General features: G+C 50.9%; 1 protein-coding gene across 2 annotated transcripts in view; it reads right to left on the bottom strand.

The window, feature by feature from the left end:
* LOC119456269 (vacuolar protein sorting-associated protein 8 homolog) overlaps window positions 1-22,881 on the bottom strand; it is a 109,525-nt gene that overhangs the window by 77,127 nt on the left and 9,517 nt on the right. For both annotated transcript variants that reach the window (XM_037717942.2, XM_037717951.2), the window contains exons 3-4: window positions 21,779-21,894; window positions 4,944-5,049 (exon numbers count right to left, since the gene is read on the bottom strand). In XM_037717942.2, coding sequence (XP_037573870.1) covers window positions 4,944-5,049; window positions 21,779-21,894 — 222 coding nt within the window. The remainder of the gene's footprint in view (window positions 1-4,943; window positions 5,050-21,778; window positions 21,895-22,881) is intronic.

Raw genomic sequence — 22,881 nt, 5'->3', positions numbered from 1 at the left:
ACATCATGGAAGCAGATACCCATTCTGCTAATATTGAAACATGTTTGCAACGATGACATCAGTGCACGACGTCACATGAACCTCACCCACCGTGTTAGCTTAACTTGTGAGGTGTCGTGCTGCTGGCTCGAGGACGCGAGTTTGATTCCCGGCCACGGCGGCCGCACTTCTCAGGTGTACGTTAAAGAACCCAAGGTGGCCAAAATTAATCTGGAGTCCCCCACTGCGTCATGCCTCCCAATCATATCTTGACATGTAAAACCCTATAAATTCGTAGAGTTTTAGAATAGGCGCGTCAAACGTATTGGGGCCCAAAAGAAATAGCGTGGAAGCCACTGCGCATGCGCAAGACGGAAACTGTGTTTGGGTTTTGTGTCGCCCCCGCTATTTCATCGATTTAGTGGGAGCCCCAAAAGCTGCCCCAAAAGCTTTCGTCAACAAACATGGCGGCGCCCATCGAAGCGACGGCTCTAACCTAGCACAAAACTGCGCTCGGTTCGTGGTAATGCGTGTTCGTAAGCTAGAAGAAGCCGACTGCGGTTATCGCTTTCTCTCAGCTAACATGTGTAATGAAGATTGATTCATTATACACCGCTGATTCCAAATTCAATTGTCGATTTCATGGCTCGTAGGCCTATCACGGATTGACTTGGCTGGGTGAAGGTGCGTAAAGTTGGTTACTCTAAACTAAGCGCAACAAGTTTCATGCTGCTAATAGAATAAGTTCTAAATTGTAATTAAAGGCGAAAACACGAAAGTGCGAATTACTTTTCTCGTCATACAATGGTATATTTTATTTTAATATTTATAACAGCTTTTCTTTGACGCCATAGTGATGCTGCAAACGCAACACGCTATCGGCAAACGCAAAACGCCTATTCTAAAACTCTTTATTCTTGCATGCCCCAACGCTAACACCCGCAAAGCTCTTTGGGGCCCCAAACTTTAAGGGCCCCTATTCTAAAACTTTATTAGCCATCAACATGGCTTGCTTTTTCACAGTAAGCTGTTTTCACAGCATTACCACTGTTATCAATTTGTTGTTTACCATTGCTCTTTGTGCGCCGTCGCGGCTTTTACCATTTCGAGCAAGTTAGTTCGGGACTTGCTCGTTGCCGAAAACGACTGCGCGCTTCTTACACTAGTGTGCCGGTTTGCGCAGTAATCTTTTAAAGCTCCGCTTACACAGATTCAGACAGTGAGTGGCACCTGTTGCCTGTCCCTTTTCTTATGGCGTGCGAGAGACCTAAGATGGCGGTCAGGTTGATGTAAGGTAGTGTGTGTGATGATGATGTAAGGTAGTGTGTGTCCCAGCTAATCCGGCCCAAGCTAATTGAAAAACAAAAACAAAAAAAACGAGAAAACAAGATAGGATGATGCGACAAATAACGCGAGATATCATAGCACGAAAGACTTGTTTTAGTTCACCAAAAAAGAAGCCGTGAGCACGTCGCCGTCGCAGATCGCTGGACAGCTGAACTTCTACGCCGTAGGCAGAGATAACGTGAGAGATCGATGACGCTGAACATTATTTTCTGCTCACGACAGCTAAAAAGCAGAGTTCGTAGTTAATATCACTGTAAATAACTAAAAATAATAATTTAGTACTATCTGTCATAAAAAAGCACTGATTTCGCCCTCTGCAGCGATTCGCGGGAACTTAAGAGCTTCTGGGACCAACCAAAAAGTTTTCTGTGCAAGCATGATGTCGCTGTTGTTAATGTAAAGGGCCGACCATCACGGAGGCACGGACATTTTGTTACGACGGGTTGTGCAAAAAAGGATTGCCGTAGTCGAATGTGAAAATGTACACACAAATAAAATTGCAAATAAAAATGGCTATATTTGGCTACGAAATATTTTGCACTTTTTTTCGGTTTGGCTACATTTGGGCTACAACTTCTCTAGCTTTTGGCTACGCCGCCTTGTCGGACCTGGCAAACACTGCGCCTGGCTGTTCCAGGTGATGTAACACTGCTGGTGTGCGAGGCCAGTGACAAACTTTCTTGAGGAAGTCACTCTACAAATGATTTTTTTACACACATTATACATAGAGAAAGGTTGAACCAAGCCATTGTTAAAATTATCAGTGGTGAGAAAGCCAGCACACTCAGCAATTAAACGACAATGGTGCCAGGCACAACTTGTCCTGAAAAGACGGGGGGGCATATTCCTCACCTCCAGCAGATTACCTCTCACAATGTTGCAACAGGGACAGACAGGAGCAAGCTGCGATGGCAATGAGCAGATTTTTTTCCCTTTTTCCAAACATGACTGTGTGGCGTCATCTGGGAGGAGAATCTGAACTACACACAAGATGGCGGCCGTGATACTTTCACCTTAAGTGCACGATAAAGAACTAGTGATGCAAAACTATCGGTAAATTGACTATCGATAGCATCAATAGTTTTTTTGAAACTATCCGATAATGTAAAAACACTATCGATAGTATTGTATTATCGATAGTACTACCGATAGTGCAATCGGTGTTACTATCGAAAGTACCATCCCCCGGTAGTATTACTACCAATAATATTATCGATAGTGCTGTGAATAATTATGCTGTTGTTGGCCAGCGATATTGCCAAAACACCTGTGATAGCCTACTGTCAGCAGTACTCAGTTCATTTAATTTATGAGCAATTTTTCGGCAAATGAAATAAATTATTTCCACAGTGAAAATGGGAATATGTCTATCAATAAATTCATACTCAAAAGTAACCAGTTACACCTTACCAACAAACTTAACTCTTGATATTTTTATTTTTAAATCACAAGATGCAATATAAAATTGAAGCCGCACAGTTCCACCACAGGTAACAGATTCCTTTCCGCTACAGCTGAACAGTTCAACTTAATTATGTGTCAGCCAAGCATTCTGGTGAAGGAACACCAAGCATGTCAACTTTCTTTCCCTTCAACCTACTCCTCCTATCTGAAATAACCTGTCCAGCCACTCAGAACATGCGTTCTGCGGGTACCGACGTTGCTGGAACGCGCAAGTACTTCCTAGCTACTTCAGAGAGCAGCGTTGTGGAGTATTGCCAGGACTTCCAGAATTCAAAAGTATTGTTCTTCCTTTCCGGTGGATAACTCCAGGTACTTGTCCTTGTTGTGCTGGCAACAGCGACCCAAGACTCTCGGGTCGCTGTTGCCAGCACAACCAAGGTCATTAACGACACAACACTTTATCCAGCAACTGTATGTAGGGTACAACTGCAGAGCTTGGTGATGGGTAGACTGCAATAACGAAGGGTCCTGTCATAGTTACCACCACTAGAGCACTGCACGGGCACGGGCTGACCCGAAAGCCCGGGCCGGGCCGGGCCGGGTAGAGGAGTTTTTTCACGGGCTCGGGCTGGGCTCGGGCATGGCGTGTGCTTTTTGACCCGGGCCCGGGCCGGGCTCGGGCTTTCTGCGAGTTATTCTCGGGCTTCTCAACTCTGAAAAACATGTATTTTTCGGTCTCGGGCCGGGTTCGGGCCAGTTTCGAGTCGGGCTCGGGCCGGGCTCGGGCTTAAGGTAAAGGGGTGGCGGGCCGGGCCGGGCGGGTAACGTAGATTATTTCCGGGCCCGGGCCGGGCTCGGGTCTCACCATAAAAGTTTTGATCGGGCTCGGGCGGGCCGCCCAATGTAAAACCGGGCCCGGGCCAGGCCCGGGCCGCAAAAATCGGCCCGTGCAGTGCTCTAACCACCACCACCACGCACTCGGGGAACCAAATTTAGGCAGCACTGAGTTCATGTGGTTGATTTTATACTATCGATAGTACTATTGAAAGTACAACCGATAGTACTATCAAAATTACTATCGATAGCACTATCGATAGTTTGTTTTACCATCGATAGTTCGATAGTGACTCAACTATCGATAGTATCGATAATACTATCGGTAGTTCTGCATCACTATAAAGAACCCCAGGTGGTCAAAATTCCTCCGGAGTCTGCCAGTACAACATGCTCTATAATCCGATTGTGTTTTTTGCACGTACAGGCCCATAATTCAATGGAAAATGAACACTTCTCCGACGCTGCTATGTGCCGTGTGAGGCAATCACAACGCCAACCTTCTTGGAGGTTATGAACAATGGCACACAATGCCTCAAGCAAACACGTCTCACTGTGTGTTCAGTGTAATACGCAGACAAACAGCAGTGGTGCACGCAAGGTAACGTTTAACATCAACTCACCACTCTCGTTTTCCACTTAATGCTGAAGAAATTAAGCATTTGCCATCAACATCACTGCTAATTATCGTCAATCAAAGGAAACAGCTCAGAAAGCTTCGCTTACATCGATTCCCACAGTGCGTGGGATCTGCATGATTTTTTCCTCTTTGACACTCCTAAAGCTAATGCATTAAAAACTTGGAGGACGCTTAAGCTTTGCCTTTAAGAGTGGAATGCAATAGCATTCAAAGATCCCTGACTGCTTCTCATGCTTCCTGGCAACTGCAGCTTATGTAACCATAATGTTTACCAGGAAACGCTGGCAGCGAATACTATGCACAAAGGCAAGCTTTATGGTAGAAATGCGGTTTCTTCCGTGGGCCGATCCCTAGGTAGTGCACAGTCGCACCAAAAAAAATACATTTTTCAGGTTTCTGTTAACGTTTCGCACTGAATTAATTTCAGTTTGAAAATATTTAACATAAAAGGCATGCGCTGTGGGTGTTTTGTTTCATGAAGTTTATTTGCGGGCTGTCACTCTCGAAATTCCGATGAATAACTTTGCCAAGAATGTAAGACAAGGTATGAGCAACTTTAGTGATAGAATGGTGTGGCAATATAACCTGCATATAATGCATGTAATATAGCAAGGCGTGGCATATACATATACGTAAATACATATGGAAATTTTCGCTCACGGACAACAACACCGCATTTTTTGCGACACAGGGTCCTTAACGCTATCGCATTAAAATGCTCCACTTATGCTGGACTCACCATGGCGGTGGGTTTTCCAGAGTCAACCCGCTCCACAGCTGACCGTAGCTGGGAAGACACTCCTCGCAAGATGACATGCCGCAGGATGCTGTTTGGACGAGTGCCACTGCAACAATCACAGAACTGCAGTGATTGCCTTTTCATTTGCGAGAGCACTGCCGAGGTATGTACAAGTTCATTAAGAATGGCACTTTATCTTCCAAGCATATTTAGGGTCCAAGCACTGAACATTTTGTCATGCTACTCCTACATCCATCACAATTCCACTTCTGCAGGCAAAAATGACTGAGTGTTGTGGACACAATGCAATCATATGTACCGTTAAAAGCTGGATTAAGACATGCAGCCTGGAATTGATTGGTACGTACAATGCCATGTGCCCTTCAACCAATGCAGTTGCATGTTTGCAGGCTCCCTGGCTAAGCCACAAAATTGTGTTTTCACTGCTGTCGTCGTCTCATAACATCAAATAATCCAAGGAATACCATCAAAATGAGGATGCATAAAGAAATACTACACATTTTTTTTGTCTAGTTCCTAAAGCTATGAAAGTGCCCTGACCCCATGTAACCTCACAAAATACATGTTGCAGCCAAGCATGTACTACATGTCCAAGAAAAAAATAGTATGTTATGTTGCTTTCTGTCGAGGCATGCAACCTGGATTAAGTAAAAGATTCCCTGTGGGCCAAGTGGTGAACCATAAACAGACCGGTAGCACAATCAGCTAGAAGCATTTATAAGAGAGCAACATTTTATCAAGTCTCATCCCACTACACCTATACACACATACAGTCTAACCCACTTATAACGATACCGGTTTCAACAATATATCGATTATAACAATGAGAAGCTATTGCACCATCAACTTTTGCATGTTTTCTATGGTGAAGTAATGCCCCCATGCCGCATTATCGGTTACAACGATGAAGTCTGGCTACTGGGTGTCCGTGCCAAAAAGGAATGGAATGCGAACTCATTGAAAAGAAAAAAAAAGGAATTTGAGTTGTTTCACGCCGCCGCGCGCTGTTTTCCATTCTTCTCCGCATCGCCAGCCTTGCGCGCCTCTGTCCCGTTGCTCTTCCACCCCTCTGAACATGAATAGGCTGTGCCCTTAGCTCTGCGCCACGCCACCCATGGAGTAATTGTGCATGTGGCCTTCCTCAGCCGCGATTTGGCGTGAACGTAGACCAGCATCTAGAAGAGTGTGGGTGTAGGCCAGTTGGTGACTCATAATTTGGGAAGTTACCGCAAATAACACGCCAGAAAAAGAAAGAGACAACACGAAGCTGTACTGACAACTGTTTATTTAAAGAAACGAATGCCGAACTTGTATAGATCAGACACACGTGTGCACCTGAAAAGCAACGAGAAATCCAATAAAAACAGAGCGACCTTCAACAGTGGTGTGATACAAATGCTAAGATAAACGCTTATAGACTACTGAGGCACCTAACACGAGTGTATCACGTAGATAAATACAGAAGTTCCTTCTCGGTAGCAGCAACCAACTGCAAATTAACACAATCACCATCCTTAAAGCGTTGCATGGCTACTGCCTCTACAGCCTCTTTTCAGCTGGCCATTTTTTCTGCCGATAATCTGCTGTTACCCAGACAGAACTTTTGTTTCATTCCACGTGATACACACGAGTTAGGTGCCTCACTAGTCTATCAGTGTGTATCTTAGCATTTGTATCGCACCCCTCTTGAAGGTCGCTCTGTGTTATTATTGGTTTTCTCGTTGCTTTTCAGGTGCACACATGTGTCTGAGCAGTATGAGCGCGGCTATCGTTTCATTAAAAAAACAGACGTCAGTACCGGGGCCTGCATTGTGTTCTGCAGGGCGCCGGCTAACCTCTGCATGACTTGCAGTGCATTCTGCAGAATAATTCGCTCGACGGTGTGGGGATGCGCGACTCTCACACGTCCCGTGATGTTGTTTTCCCCGCATAGCTAGCGTCTCCCGTAATCCGGCTTCTCCTCGTGGCTAAGCGCTGGCGGTGGTCGTAGTGGTTGCGGCGCATTGCGAGAGATGGCGCGAGTGTCGCGATGCTAACGCCACCGAACGGCGGGGTGACTTGGGAGAAAAAGGTCGAAGGCCTCTTTGGCTTGGGATCGGCGACCAACACGCACAAACGCTTCGCGGGACCGTTTCGCGAGGCTAAGAGCAGGACACCGGTATGGACGAACACGGATCGTTCGAACGCATGACCATACACGTGAACGACTAGGCGATGGTGTCACAACATGGGGCGAACATATTCGCTCGCTGTCGGGTCGTGGTGAGTCGGACTTCCCTGATTTGTTGCGCGCCCATGTGAATGTTCTATTGGTAGTAATTCGGCTAGCATGTATTAGTGTATGAAAGGTGCAATAAATGCCCTTTTGATCGCTTGCACTACTGTCTTGTCGTTCCTTTGTCCCAAGAGCACGTGTGAGACCCCACATCTGGCTGCCCAACGTGGAGGTCTTGGGGCATCGGACGATAATTTTAAGTTTTGCTCGGTTAGAGAAAACGTTTGTTTCAACCGAAGCGTAGTCCTAGCGTGGATTTTGATCGCTAGTGTCGGCGGCGTGCTTTCTTGAGCGAGGCGACGGTTGCTGTAGCGTGTTTGAACTTTTCAACATGCTAAGCCTTTTCGCGAGTGTTTTGAAGTACACTCGTCGGTACGAGAGCCACGTGGTCTGCATCCTGGGAGAGCGAGGCCTAGCGCCCGCGGAGCATTGGCAAGCCTGAAGCGAGTGAGTACGGAAGCCTCGTGGGTGGTCCGAATTTCTTATGTAAATAGCTTCTATCTCTGACTTCGGAAGTCGCGGCTCAGGGAGCCGGGTGGCCGCGGGCCACGGGTGCCGCTATGGGCTGACTGGTATTGCGGCCTGGCACCGGGTGCTCCGACACCGTCTGGGACGGTGGGCGCCGTCAACTCGGATGCTGTGTGCATCGAGCGGGGTAGGACCACCTCACAGAGCTAACGTCTCCTCGCGGCTGCCTGTTGTGCCATTTTGGGGGATGTTTTTTTTTGGATGCCAGTTGTTGTCAGTGTAGCGACGCATTAGGCCTAAGGCGTTACGAAGCCGCCTGTCGCACGTGGAGGGACACAACCTGGTGGACCGTGGTGTTGAGGTATCGCACATTGCTTCCCTCATTAGTTCGCCTCGCACGAATTGAAATTGCGCGTTCGACTCAAGAAAGCAAGCTTTGTTCACGTGAACTTCGCGTGATCTAAACTGCCGCCCGAAATTTTGCTAGCCGAATTGAACATCGTACCACGTGGGAGATGCGTATGCCGAATTCCTCTCCCTTGCACTACTTTAGTGTTTGTCGAGTGTGTTGAGTGTACGCAGCATGAGCGGAGTCACCCCTGCTTTGCTGTCACCTGCACATCGTCAGCGCTGCTGCCCTGGACTACAATCAAGCTACCCCAGGCAATGCAGATGCCTGTGGCCAGTTCGGCGCAGCGATTTCGGCGGCCGCCTGTGTCTGGCTCGCTACCCTCAGCAGCTGGGAAAAGATCCGACAATCACCAGCGGCTCTCGCCGGCAGGGCGCGTCGGCGCAAGTGACGCTTGCTCATGCCGACTTCTGCGTCGCTGTTTCCGGAGTCCTGGGCTGGAGTCGTGCCATCGAACCTGCAAAGGTGATGCTGTGACCAACGGACGCCAGCGGTGAACCCCAGAGACAATGTCGGCTCGTATGTTGTGGATAACGTGTGGACATTTCCTCAGCGCGGCCACTGTCGCATGTACTAACTTTTGTTCTCGACGCGCGCGTTGATAGACCATGTGACATGTTTCGCCGGAGTATGTGTAGTGATTTAAGGTTGGGGGGATGTGGGGATGCACGACTCTCACGCGTCTCCTGTAATCCGGCTTCACCGCGTGGCTAAGCGCCGGCGGCGGTCGTGGTGGTTGCGGCGCATTGCGAGAGATGGCGCAAGTGTCGCGATGCTAACGCCACCAAAAGGAGGGGTGACTTGGGAGAAAAAGGTTGAAGGCGCTTCCGAGCTCTTTGGCTTGGGATCGGCAACCAACACGCACGAACGCTTCGCACTTGCGCCGGCCCGCTTCGCGGGACCGTCTCACGAGGCTAAGAGCAGGACACCGGTATGGACGAACACGAATCGTGCCACCGTTCGTGTGACCGTACATGTGAATGACTAGGCGATGGTGTCACAGCATCGAGCGAACATATTCCCTCGCTACCGGGTCGCGATGAGTCGGACTTCCTTGATTTGTGGCGCGCCCATGTGATTGTTCTATTGGTAGTAATTCGGCTAGTGTGTATTAGTGTATGAAAGGTGCAATAAATGTCCTTTTGATTGTTTGCACTACTGTGTTGTCGTTCCTTTTTCCCAAGAGCATGTGTGAGACCCCACAACGAAATACTACAGCCCGAAGGTTCGGACGCATCCGTAGCTTGCATCAAACTATTTAGAGGCATATGTTGTGGAGATGGGTTTGCACAAGGCTTACCACCCTACGAGCGACGGTCAGAAAAGGGCACGACGCTCCTCCACTCCACAATGCACAAAGGCGCTACGTCAGGGTTCGTAGACTCTCCGACACGGCGCACAGAAGGCTCCGGAGTCGGATCGCCAACAAACATGCGTTTATTCACCCAAGATACAGCACAGTGCGACAGTCATGGCGCTTACGGGCCAAGGCTCACCGCAAGACCGATCGAGTACGTGCGCCCGCTGCGCTAGGGCTAACTGGGTAGCGGTCCGCCAAGCGCGAGAACGAGGAGTCGCGAGAACAAAGGTCTCATGTAACCACCTCGTTGCGGGCCTGTGAGCATCTGCCGCGGCGAGGAAGCGCTCAGCGAACGAGAGCTCGGGTGGAGAGGGTGCCCGGGGGCCGCCGCACGGGAGGCCAATCAGGGCGCGTCCCGGTGACGTGTTCTAGTGGGGCAAGTCCAATCCCGGGGGGGAGAAGCATGGTTTGCGCGGGCAAGTAGGTCCGGCGTGCTAGCCATGTCCGTCATGTTGACGTTACGGCGGCGGTAAAGTAAAGCGGTGAGTAAAGCGGTGAGTAAAGCGGTGAGTAAAGTACAAATTTTAAAAACAAAAAAACGAAAGGCATGGCCTCAGTGCGCTTTCTTCCACGGAAGTGGCGCCAGTATAACCAGCGACATAGCTTCACCAACAGGGCAGATACCGTATAGACTCATATAAGGGCCGCATCTTTTTTTCACCATTTTGACGAGGTGCAGCCCTTACACGGGACTGATCCTTTTGCTCAGAATGGTGCCGGCGCAGCCAGCGACTTGTGCACACCCCGGATTGCCGGATGTACCATTGCATAAGAGGTCAATGCGCAGCTCTCGCCATCTAGTAGCGGCACATGGAAGTACGCAGTGAAAGAAAATTTGTCGATGCGCATGCGCATGCATCAGGGCACCGCATGCAATTGCTTCTCCGTTGAAAATTTTTTCAATTTTGGGCTGCCAAGTTATTGGTGCGGGTCTTAGATGGGTGCAGCCCTTACACGAGTCTACACGACAAGCCCTACATTACCTCACTTGCCCTCACTCGCCGGCTCGGGTGGCAAGATAAGAGTCACTACCTTTGCTTACTCAGGGGGACTAATTGGTTGCGGCTGTTGGCGCCCACTAGCAGCCAGAATACGTAACCTACTTTTACAAAAACTCCAAGACACACTACAAAACGCCCTGCACTACGCCAGCGATCTTTCGCTGACGCCTGTCGGAGCCAAAGCTATTTTCGCGCGCCATGGCGCAATTTCAGCCATTTTTCCACTTTCGGCACTATTTGGCGCATCAATGTGTGCGAGTATCAAAATGGCACAATTGGCACAAGATTTCCATATTTGTGTTCGATTGTCACACATTAGTCCAACAGGATTTCTTTCCTATCGTCTTTTTTTTCTATGAAATTAAATTTAGCGCCTCATCTAGCGCTTCTTGCCTAAAACATGATAAAAAAAGGAAAATCTACTCAAATGAGATTAACTTGCACTGCTGATCGCAGTGTCGCCAGTTATATATGCCCCAGCAGCTGCGTTTTGATGGCTGTGTTACACATATCTGCACAAAGAGCACTTGGAACTCCAGGTGACACTTTGAACGAAATAATGCAGTCACATGTAACGTGCGCACATTATTTTTTGCTAACGACATGTTTATGAGGTGATGGCTTGGTTCATGCCTGTATATCGAAACTGGGGTGAGAATAGTGCAAGCTGCCCATGCTGAAATAAAATATTTGTTACTACAGACATATGAGCTCTGCACTATCAATTTTTTGTTGGACATCAGTTTGGTTTTCCGTCGTTTGGATACAGATTTAAAGAGCTAACCTCGATGTCTAGTTTGTCGAGAGAGAGAAAAATTTTAAATGCTGCCTAATGTTTTATTCTGTCTTTTATACGCGCCATCTTTTAGATACAGGGGTCCTGCCTATATTATTGAGATAGCAATTATATGGACACTTCTACCGGATTTCTGCCGTCGGCGTCGCCGTGAGGTTCCGTATAGATTTCAAGGGCGATAAAATTGTCGCCGTGCACCGTATGCGCGAGCGAAAGCGCGCGGGGGACGCGCGCTATCACAGAGAGCGAACACTCGGCGGAAAGCAAACGTGACCGTCGCGCAAAAGACCGTGGGGGTATGGGAAGGAGGGAGGGAGGTGGGGCGGCGCTGTGCTCCAGCACCAAAGGCGTATCTTGCCACTCAATCTCCCACGCGAAAGCAACAAAGCGGGAAGAGGGGGGGAGGGGGGGGGGCAGTTTCTCCTCTGCCAACAACTTCTCCTTTGCGCTTTGCCCGGGGCTGCCGGTCGTCCGCACCGTCTCTTATCTCCACACGGCTCTGACCTTTGTATGCACCTGTGCATTCGCCGTTCAGTTTCCTTTGAAGCGATAGACCGTGCGAACCTGCGCTTGCTGCCAGCATTTTGACAGTCGTTGGCTGCGGTCATTCAGTGTGATCTATTCATGTTTGCTTGTGCGATTCAGTTAGTAAGCCAATGTGTCTAAGCTTATGCAGCCGATAAAACTACTATCCCTACTCCGAATAGCTCTCTATTAATTTGCTATCGCAACCGATGCTTCGCCTTTCGGGCGAAACTGCAACATTTTTTTATGAGGTACATTGCTAATCGACACGTTCACTTTGTCCTTTCTTTGGCTTAGTCAATTGATCATGTGTGAATACCGTACGTCTGCACTGTGTGGGGATATAGGTGCCTTCCTGCACCTGGTCCCCCAGCTCACGCGCGTTGTGCTTAGCTTGATCGCCGGGCACCTCTGCCGCAATGGCAACATGGAGAACACGGCTAGTGCACCAAAGCTAATTTCCTGCGCAAACCGTGCTTCTCCCTCCCGGGGTTGAGTCACCGCACGAGCAAATGTCACCGGGACGCGCCTTGATTGGCCTCCCGAATGGCAGCCTCCGGGAGCCCTCTCCACCCGAGCTCTCTTCCGCTGAACGCTTCCTCGCTGCGGCAGATGCTCACAGGCCCGCAACGAGTTGGTTACGTGGGACCTTTGATCTCCCGACTCCTCGTTCTTGCGCTCGGTGGACGGCTACCCGGTTAGCCCTAGCGCAGCAGGCGCACGTACTCTATCGGTGTTGCGGTCAGCCTTTGCCCGTAAGCGCCGTGACTGTCGCACTGTGCTGTATTTTGGGTGAATAAACCTGTGTCTGTTCGCAATTGGACCCCGGAGCCTTCTCTGCGCCATGTCGAAGAGTCGATGAACCCTGAAGAGTCGATGAACCCGATGGAGCCTTTGTGCGCTGCGGAGTGGAGGGGCGTCGTGCCCTCTCCTGACCGTCGCTCATAGGGTGAGCCTTGTGCAAAGTTATTCCCACATAACTGGCGCCCAACTCTGTTTTGGCATGGCATCAGAGCAGGCGGCTTCACGGCCCTCGTTCCTGCTTGACCCCCTGGCTATGAACTTATTGTCCTTCGACGGGGACGACACCGATAGCATGCGGTACGTTTGCCTCGGCGACCCTCTGCTTTCGGCCACTGGGAGCGATCCCTTCTTTGCACAGCCCTTTGGTGATGTCGCCCACTCAGATGTGTACCCTAGTCCTACCCATGCCAGTTTCGGGTTTCCTCAACTGCATGAGACACGCACGGAGCAGGTGCCTACTAGCCCCTCTGACGTGCTGTCCCCACTCACCGGCCCTTTTTTGTCCTGAGCGCAGTTGAGTGCCCCATGCGTCGTATTGGAGCCACCCTGCCTAGATGCCGGCACAAATACGCTCGCTGGCCTGCTTTGCCCCAAGCGTCGTTCACTGCGCCATGTGCCGCGTCGGAGCCACCCCGCACTGCTAGTTCATTTGCGGGCCTTTCCCAGCCACAAACACAGATTAGTGTTGCACGGGAGCCCTACTGCTTATTTGCTGGCACAAACTCACTCGCTGGCTTCTGTTTGTCCCGAGCACAGTTCAGTGCCCAAGGTACTGCATCAGAGCCACCCCACTTAGATGCCGGAACGCATACGCTCGCTGGCCTACCCTTCCGAGCGTCTTTCTCGGAAAAATGCGCCGCAATGCAGAATTCCCACTCTGCTGTAGGCGTGAGCTCACTCACCTGATTTTGTCCCGAGCGCAGTTAGATGTCTAACACGCCGCAGCTGAGACTCCCTGCCTCGCTGTTGGTGCAAAACCGCTCGCTGGCCTCTCCTTGTCCCGAACGCAGCTGGTAGGCAATGTCTAGTGCAAGCCACCCCACTCCCAGCTGACAATGCCGCCGCGCTTTTCAACCACCACTTGCCTCACACGCAGCTGAGCTTATTAATGCGTGTGTGTGAGCCACTCCGCTCCGCCGTTGATCCGTTCGGCGGTCGTGTGAGGCTTCATGCCCCTGTCGGAGCGGCAACCCAGCTCTCCTCCATGCCGTTTACTGGCCTCTTAGGGTCGGGCGTGCATTTGGGAGAAAAGGCGCAGGTTGGCTATTCTCAGACCGCCGCACCTGGCCCGGAGCAAACGCCGCTGCACAGCTTCTCCAAGTCCTGATGGAAACTACGCACTCGCAGCCTAGTGCTCTAAAGGGAGACCTCCAGTCCCCTAAGCCAGGCGTGCTGAGCAGCCGACGGGTACATCTCCCGCAGTATGGTGGTTATTCAGACCGCATGAGAACTACAGAGTACCTCGAAGAACTGCATCTCTATCAAAAGGCAATGCGGCTGGACGGCAGCATGACGTTAGGCACTGTATTGCCCGTCTCGCTAACAACCCATGCGGCACGGTGGTACCGACTTGTACCATCGTGCCGACTCGTCACCCCATATTTCCCCGAAATACGAGGCAGTCTCGGCCACAAGAAAGCACGGAGATGCCGCGGGACCTTTCCGACCGTGCTCTCGACCCGTACTCGCACGCCTGGACACGCTGTTCTGCCCCGCACAGCCAACGAGAATGGGAACCCCGTGCCCCTGCACGCGAGAAGAAATCTAATAGCAGTGGCCTTTTGGCCAGCGAACAGAAACCACCTAATGTTGAAGACACACCCAGGCCCCCTCAATCAGACCGAGGCGCTACCTGGTACCATTGTCATGAACACGGCCTTACTGCCCGAACATAATATGCGCACCCGCCTGATGCAAGAGCCTCCTCGCCAATCTGGAAACGGCATGAGCCGCCGGTGAGCTCTCCCTCGCCGGCGGCAACAGTAGGAGCGCATGGTGATGAAACGCAACCTCTGGCTTTAACTGCATATCGCGCTGGGACTCTTCCCCCACGCCGGCGCCTTCCATCGCCCTTATGATCGCTGGTCAACTGTTTGTGGCATTGCGGGATAGCGGGGCTTCGGTCTCACTGTTCGGCGAAGAGGTTATGGATCATTTGCACTGACGTACTGTTCGCATTAGAGCATGCTGCACCGCCTTCCACCTCACGAGCAGTATGGCTACCTCGTACAGCTCTGCGCAGTTGGTTGTGCGCTGGCAGAATGGCGTGCGCCGTCAGCGCTTTGCGCATCTCCCAATTCTTTCCATGCCTGTGATTCTTGGATGCGACTTCCTCGCACGCACGGGTATCGTGATTAGCGTCGCAAGCGGTGGCTACAGATCTGCCCCTTCTGGCCCCCTGCAACCCTTCGCTACACTCCCATTGGCCACGGCAGCCCCTCAGACGCCGGACGCCGTGCGGGAGAAGGAGGAGAGAAGACCTAGCGCAGCCCCCTTGGCTCGCTTCCCTCACTCCGCCGCCAAGATTGGCCCCTTGGCCGGCATGATGCAAAACGGTCGGTGTGAACCACTTTCTCATGAGCATTGCGCTGCTACGGCGGTCAAAGTTCCAGCCACCCCGGCGACCACCCCGTTCAGCAGCAGCTCAGACTGCTCGCTGCTGCCTTTGTCAGCTTGTCGGTACACGAGAAGGCACGCCCGTCGTCGCTGCTGACTCATTTCAGCGCGATGTTCACTGAACGACCGGGTTGCACCTCCCTTGTGCGACATCAGATCGACACAGGCGAACGCACTGCCGTGGAAATGCAATCCTCGCCCCGTTTGTATGGCCAAGAGGAAGCCAATTTATCAAGCATTGGATGAGCTTATCGAGACCGGTATTGTCCAGCGCTCACACAGTCCCTCGGGTTCTCCGGAGTCAATGGTCCCCAAAAGACGGCCATTTTCAACTCTGTGTGGACTACCGCCGGCTGAACGAGGTCATGAGGAAGGATGCCTATCCTATGCCAAACGTGGACTCAATCGTGGCTAATCTAGGCGATGCGTGCTACTTCACCACCCTGGATGCTAGCCGCAGCTACCAGGTTCAGATGGAGCCGGTTGATGCGGAGAAAACTGCATTCAGCTCTCACCGAGGCCTTTACCAGTTCACCCGTATGCCATTTGGCTGCTCTGGAGCTACAGCTACGTTCCAGAGATTGATTGACCGCATTCTCGGGGATGCTAAGTGGCGGTATGCGCTGGCGTACCTCGATGACATTGTCATCTTCTCTCGAACGTTTGAAGAGCACCTCTGCCACCTGGAGGACGTCCTCGAGAGAATACATTGCGCCAGGTTGACCCTAAACCCGAAGAAAGCCCAAATAGCTGAGACTTGCATTTCCCTATTGGGCTTTACCATCGACAGGGGTTGTGTTCTGCCGTGCGAAGAGAAGGTCCGAGCTATAGTCGAATACCAGATGCTGGTGAACATTCAGGGCCTTAGGCGCTTTTTGGGAATGTTGAACTACTACAGACAGTTTTCATCCCCAATTGCACCACTAGCGCCCTTGACGGCACTGTTGAAAACGTCGGCACGATGGAGCTGGGGTCCTGAGCAGGAGGGTGCCTTTCAAGCACTATCCCGAGCTCTAATGGCCATATCCTAACTGAAGTTGCCCGACCTCAGCAGGGAGTTCGTTGTCCCAGCTTACGCGAGCGACCTGTGCCTTGGGGCTGTGCTGCTTCAGGAGCACAATGGCATTCTCCAACCAGTCACCTTTGGCAGCCGCTCACTTAACGTCGCCGAGCGCAACTACAGCGTGACTGAATGGGAATGTCTCGCAACAGTTTTTGCTCTCCGGAAGTTTGACTGCTACGTTGATGGAGTGCCATTTGTGGTAGAGATTGACCACATGGCGCTCACCAGGCTTAAGCGCTTGTGCAAGCCCTCGGGCTGCTTCATGTGCTGAGCGCTGACACTGCAGCGGTACAACTTTGTTGTGTACTACTGGAAAGGGAGTTCAAATGGGGTGGCGGACGCTTTGTTGCACACCTCCGTTTCGGCGTCTGACCTTCCTGTCCGCAACACCCGCAAGCATTCACACCAAGTAGAAGCCGGAGCCACAGTCTCCAATGGCTCAAAAGGCCCTATGTACTCAGTAGAGACCGGAGCCTGTGTTTCCAATGGCTCGAAAGGGGCAAACCTCATGCACTCAGTAGAGACAGGAGCCTGCATCTCCAATGGCTCGAATGGTGCGACCACCAGTGGCAGAGCGATCCCCGGATTACCAGCCTCAGAAGAGGACGTTTACCTGGTGGACCCTATTACCTCCACTGGTATCGTCTTCAGCAGGCAAGAAGTACTACAGGCTCAGCAGAGCGATCGATTTTGTCGACAAATAGTTGATGGGCTCAGAGCCGAGCTCCCAAGAAGAGCGGGGCGGCAAAGCTGTTGGGCACACACATATTGTCGTTGGTGCTGAGTGCGACGCAGCTGGTATTGTTGCGGGCACGTTGAATCTGCTGGACGTCAATGGAGTTCTCCTGCGCTATATCGAGATAGGCTTCTCCTTGCGGACCACAGTGAACCGCTCGACTGGGCACATGCCCGCTTTCCTCAACTTCGGGAGAACTGCCAAACACCATAGACCACATTCTGCAGACCACGAAAGCAGGACTTTCTGGCTACACGGCGGAACTGCGCACACAAATGGAAGTGGCCCTTGACCAAGCCAGTTCTAACCTGGCAAAAACGCTATCTGGACAAAAGGCCCAATAGGACCGGTCACATCGGGATGTGCACTACGGTGTCGGCAGTCTCATCCTCAGACGCAACCATGTCTTGAGTGACGCTGCCAAAAGCATCTCTGCCTCCCTGTCGGCCAAATAGTTGAGCCCGTACTGAGTGGAGACCAACGGAGAACAGTCGGCGGTACAGTCCACGTCTCGGACCTCAAACCTTTCGTTGCCAGGAGCAGCAACTGGGGAGAGGGGGAGGCGGTCAACGAACCACAGGCAAACCGTGACACGGCTGGCCCCAGGCCACGCCACCGGTTACAACCAGCGGAAACGCACCTAGGCAGCCTTTCTCCCACCACCTGCTAGCCGGACTCTACCGGGCAGGTGAAGGGAGAAATGCAACTACGGTGCCAGGGCGCACATTGAAGAGGTGACAGGCCCTTGTGGCCTATATAACCTCTCATGCTGACCCACTTTATGACACGTCTAGTCAGTTTTCTCCCGCTAGCAGGTAGCCGGACTTTATTCCCTACCGTGCCGGTGAATGAGAAATGCAGCTACAACACGAGGACGCACATCGAACACATACCCATGTGGCCTAGTATACCACCTTATGTGTTGCCTCCGCCTGGCAAACGCCCCTTCTTATTCGATCAACTGGGCGGGCACCTTTCGTGGCAAGCCGGCTATGCTGAGAGGCTTGCTTGTCCTTACCCCTGCGTCGTCCAGTCTTCCTGACCAAGAGCCAAGCTGTACCTGGTCCTACCATGCCAGTCTGTTGCTGACCACGAGGCCTGCTGTCCCTGGTCCTTCCGCTGCAACTGACTCATGCCTTGGAGGCCACGAACTGGTGCCAGCCTTGATACCGCTGCCTAGGTTGACACTCACAGCGGCCAGCTTGCCCAGCAAACTCTGGCCCCTGGCCGAGGGTAGTCACTCTGGCTACCACTGCTAACCCAGCTGCCAGTCATCCCGGTCTGCCATTCCTGTCAGCGTGCAATCTGGGGAGCCCAGATTGTGCGTTCCTGGTAGTTCTTGTCCGGCGGACCTCAAGCGTTGCTGGCTTACCCATGGTGCTGGCCCACCTCGACCTTTCTGGGCTACCGACCGTTCCTCATGGCAGTGGGCCCTTCCTGGTGTGCAGAACTATTGTGACCAAGGCAGGCCCTGGCTTCACATCAAGAGAAGCGACATCTTCGCCTCTTCGAACTGCTGTGGCACCTTCTCCCTGACCTGGTCCCGATGAAGCCTACAACACCCTCTTAGACTTTGCACCGTTGGCTTGGGGAATGTGGGGATTGAGGTGCCTTCCTGCGCCTCGTCCCACAGCTCGCGCGTTGTGCTTAGCTTGATCGCCGGGAACCGCCGCCGCAATGCCAACATCAGGAACATGGCTAGCACGCCGGAGCTTATTTCCTGTGCAAACCGTGCTTCTCCCTCCCGGGGTTGAGTCACCGTACAAGCAAACGTCACCGGACGCACCCTGATTGGCCTCGCGAGTGCCACTCAAAGAAAGCTCCACCCGAGCTTTCTTCCGCAGGGTGCTTCATCACCGCGGCAGATGCTCACAGGCCCACAACAAGTTGGTTACGCGGGACCTTTGCTCTCGCGACTCCTCGTGGACCACTACCCGGTGGGCAGCTACCTGCTTAGCCCTAGAGCAGTGGGTGCGCGTACTCCATCGGCGTTGCGGTGAGCCTTTGCCCGTAAGCGCCATGACTGCCGCACTGTGCTGTCTCTTGGGTGAATAAACCCATGTTTGTTGGAGATCTGACTTAGGAGCCTTCTCTGTGCCATGTCGGAGAGTCAACGAACCCTGCCGTAGCCCCTTTGTGCGTTGCATAGTGGAGGAGCGTTGTGCCCTTTTCTGACCGTCACTCGTAGGGTGAGCCTTGTGCAAACCTACCCCCACAACTGGCAGTATTGCAGTGAAACATCTGCAAAAGTGCACTAATCCACTGATGGAGTGGGGATCACACACAGCCTGCAATTCCTTTTGAGATAGCATTGAGGAGGAGGAGGAACAAACTTTTATTTAAACCAGCAGTTTAGCTGGCTGGGCCTAGGCCTCCCACGTGGGGACATCGAGGTCTTGCCTCTTCGCCGCCTCGCAGGCTTGCTGGGTAGCCCAGAGTTGGTCGTCGAGTTGGGAGCTGCGCAGGGCGGCGTGCCATCTCGACGAGAGGGTCACGGTATTATTTGTCGGATATTGGTTTTTACATTCCCATAGCATGTAAGCTCTTTTTTTTTTTTGGTGCAGCACATATGCTATCTGCAAGAAGTGTGAGCCCCCATTACACTTTCTTTTGTGTGTGCGCACGTGCTCACAACAGCTATCTATACACATGTACAGAAGGTGCTCTTAATACTAACAATAATAATCCTGATTGCCATTTATTGTACACTTTCTCGCAAATTTTATTCAGTTTTGACAGATTTAGTACCTGTAGCACTTTTTGATCTCATACTTTCCTGTTTTACTGATGTGCTACAACAGCGTAGCTCGTGGACACTAAGCTTAAGTGCACATGCTAGCTTGTGTCCAGGCTTAAGTGGACAAAGACTACGTTTTGGGGAACATGACAGGTATGGCCATGCAATGTGATAGTATGCTGAGTTACTGCTACTATCACACATATGGGCTGCCTGCTTATAGTTTTGAGCTGTCTACTGTGGCCACACAGATCATTAGAGACTGTACAACTTTCTGGAGCAGTCAGTGCATGATACCTGGCTGCACCTATGCATGTACTGTAAACTCGGCATGGACAGCGCTGCCGGCAGATAGCTTTCCACAGAATTTATAAATAATACAAGCACTGCAGATAGTTCCTTTTCTCTCTCACTCTGCCTCTCTCTACTTTCTCCTAGACTTTCCACAGCTGTTTAACCTATCTCCCTGCTGGCTGATGTTCAGCTGCTTGCTGTCCGCAAGGCAGTTACAGTCCAGCCACCAGAACCCTCTCTTTTTTGTTCTGACCCAAATTTTTGCCATTGATGATAGTGCCAACTTTTCCTCTTCCCAACAAGAACCACTTCTCCCACAAATAAAAATGTTTGCTTGTCCTTTTCTCGTGCCAGGTGCATTGCCACGATCAGGAATGCTAACCTAAAGACGAGTATAGGAGTAGACAAACACAGTGGAGGGACGAAAGTGTTTTTTACTTTTAATGTTGTTCCCTCATGCTAATATAGACACAAATTGACCAAGGTGACCAGCAGTGCACTTCGGAGGTCCCACCATTGTTCAATTGTGACACTGGTGAACCATGGCAGCACTCGGGCCTCACAAAAAGTACAGGGAAACACCAAAGTAGATCCCTGTGCTGAAGAATTGGCAAAGAGGATTTTTTTTACATCACGACTGAGTGGCATCACCTTGTGGCGAAATCTGCACTACTTGCAATATGACTGCTGAGGTACCACCACCTTCAACTTTCTCTGGTGCTGGGCGGATTTAAACCACGTCATATATATGTATTCAAATAAGATTGTCTGAATTCCCACACGAGCCACTTGTGGAGTTCGCCGCGACGCCACTAGATGGCGCACAGTGTCCAGAGGAAACTGCGAGAAAGGAGCCTCATACATGACACGCTTCAGTGGTGGCCATATGGTGTGTTGCTACATTGCTTCAATGCTAATCAAATCAACCTCGACATTTATATTGAGGTGGGTTCTCCTGAATCTTTATAATAGTACTACCAGTGGGCGGTAAAACAGGTGGAATACATTATCAAATTTGACAGAATCATGTGTTTGATGATAGTCCAACCATTTGACCAGGCTCACACTGACAAAAATGCAAGACACCATTAATTGTGCATTGCATACAGGTTCAGCTGAAAACTTGACTTCCTTATGGCACACCCCTACCTTTGCCATAACCACTGCTGGTACCAATTTCTCCGATTCAAAGCAACCGGGGTAAACATTTCCTGTCACTTCCCTCACCAATACACTCGCTACTTCACCACTTGCCACACCCTTGTTCAGTGCCCACATTATGGGGCCATATGGTTTGGCAATGATGCCTTGGCCAGTGATAGCTAGCAGACCAGACAACTACAACACATGAAGGCCTCACTCAGAGCCCCGTTCTCGCTCATAAACAAGTATCCATCACCATCATTTGAATGTGGCCATAGCGCTCATCCACACTTTAAAAAAGCACACGAGGGATGGTAAACCAATGAAAGCACTATGTAATGTCCAACGTATCATTTATGCTATGCTGAGTTGGATACCTCAAAATTCTGATTTAGCCATAGCCTAGAGTAACGTTTTTGATATGCTGGCGCAAGTTTTCAGTTGTGGCTTACTAATTAGTATACAAATGAAGTCACCAGACCAAGGCTGTTGCGATTAACTACACACTGCCTCCACATAATGCAACTGCCTTGGAATGTGGGTGACAGACTGCACATTCGTGTAGTGGTCAAGTGCACAGGACTCACACTTTCTCTGCTGGCAGACTCCTTGAGTCAACGCTACCAAGAGACACTGAATCACAGCTTCCATGGAAGATTGCCTGGTTGGGCACCTCTTCGTCACTCAGCGAGCCTCCATCCACCTGCACAAGCACATCAAGCATTCCAGACCCAACTAAACTTTTCGACAATAGCACAGTATGCACATTTGGAGGATTAGTTTGGACCACCTATGCCTCCATATTTCAGTATCACAATTCACACAAGTTATCATGCTTCCCACAAAACACAAAAAGTATCAACATGTGCTACTGTGACCAGATTTCTCCTGCTGGTTGCAAAGGGTGTTAAGGCCAGCTATTTCTTAAGGCAAGCAATGCCTCAAACCATCCTTCTCAACTACTTCCTTGAGCACGTGTACTCCGGCGTGCACAGCGAGCATCACTGGCCAAGCTTTGTTTATTGAGGTGTAATCAAATTTTATTACACAAGTTTTTTTTGTAATTTTTTAATCATCATCATCAGCCTATATTTATGTCCACTGCAGGATGAAGGCCTCTCCCTGCGATCTCCAATTACCCCTGTCTTGCGCTAGCTGATTCCAACTTGCGCCTGCGAATTTCCTAACTTCATCACTCTACCTAGTTTTCTGACTTCCTCGACTGTGCTTCCGTTCTCTTGGTATGCTTTCTGTAACCCTAATGGTGCACCGGTTATCCACCCTACGCATTACATGGCCTGCCCAGCTCCACTTTTTCTGCTTAATGTCAACTAGAATATCGGCTATCTCCGTTTGTTCTCCGATCCACACTGCTCTCTTCCCGTCTCTTAACGTTAGGCCTAACATTTTTTGTTCCATTGCTCTTTGTACGGTCCTTAACTTGTTCTCGAGTTTCTTTGTTAACCTCCAAGTTTCTGCCCCATATGTTAGCACCGATAGAATGCAATGATTGTACACTTTTCTTTTCAACGACAGTGGTAATCTCCCAGTCAAGATTTGGTTGCCAGGTTCAGTTTCCATTGGCGGCCTGTCTGGACCCAGAGATTCTTAGCACCCCCTGCCGCGTCGCAGGTCTGACCGCCGCCTTGGTCAGATGCTCCGCAGCCGCTGGGGACTGAGGGCCATGGGT

This window comes from Dermacentor silvarum, chromosome 1 (assembly GCF_013339745.2).
Source record: "Dermacentor silvarum isolate Dsil-2018 chromosome 1, BIME_Dsil_1.4, whole genome shotgun sequence".
Classification (NCBI taxonomy): Eukaryota; Metazoa; Arthropoda; class Arachnida; order Ixodida; family Ixodidae; genus Dermacentor; species Dermacentor silvarum.
This window is presented reverse-complemented; position numbering and strand designations above follow the sequence as displayed.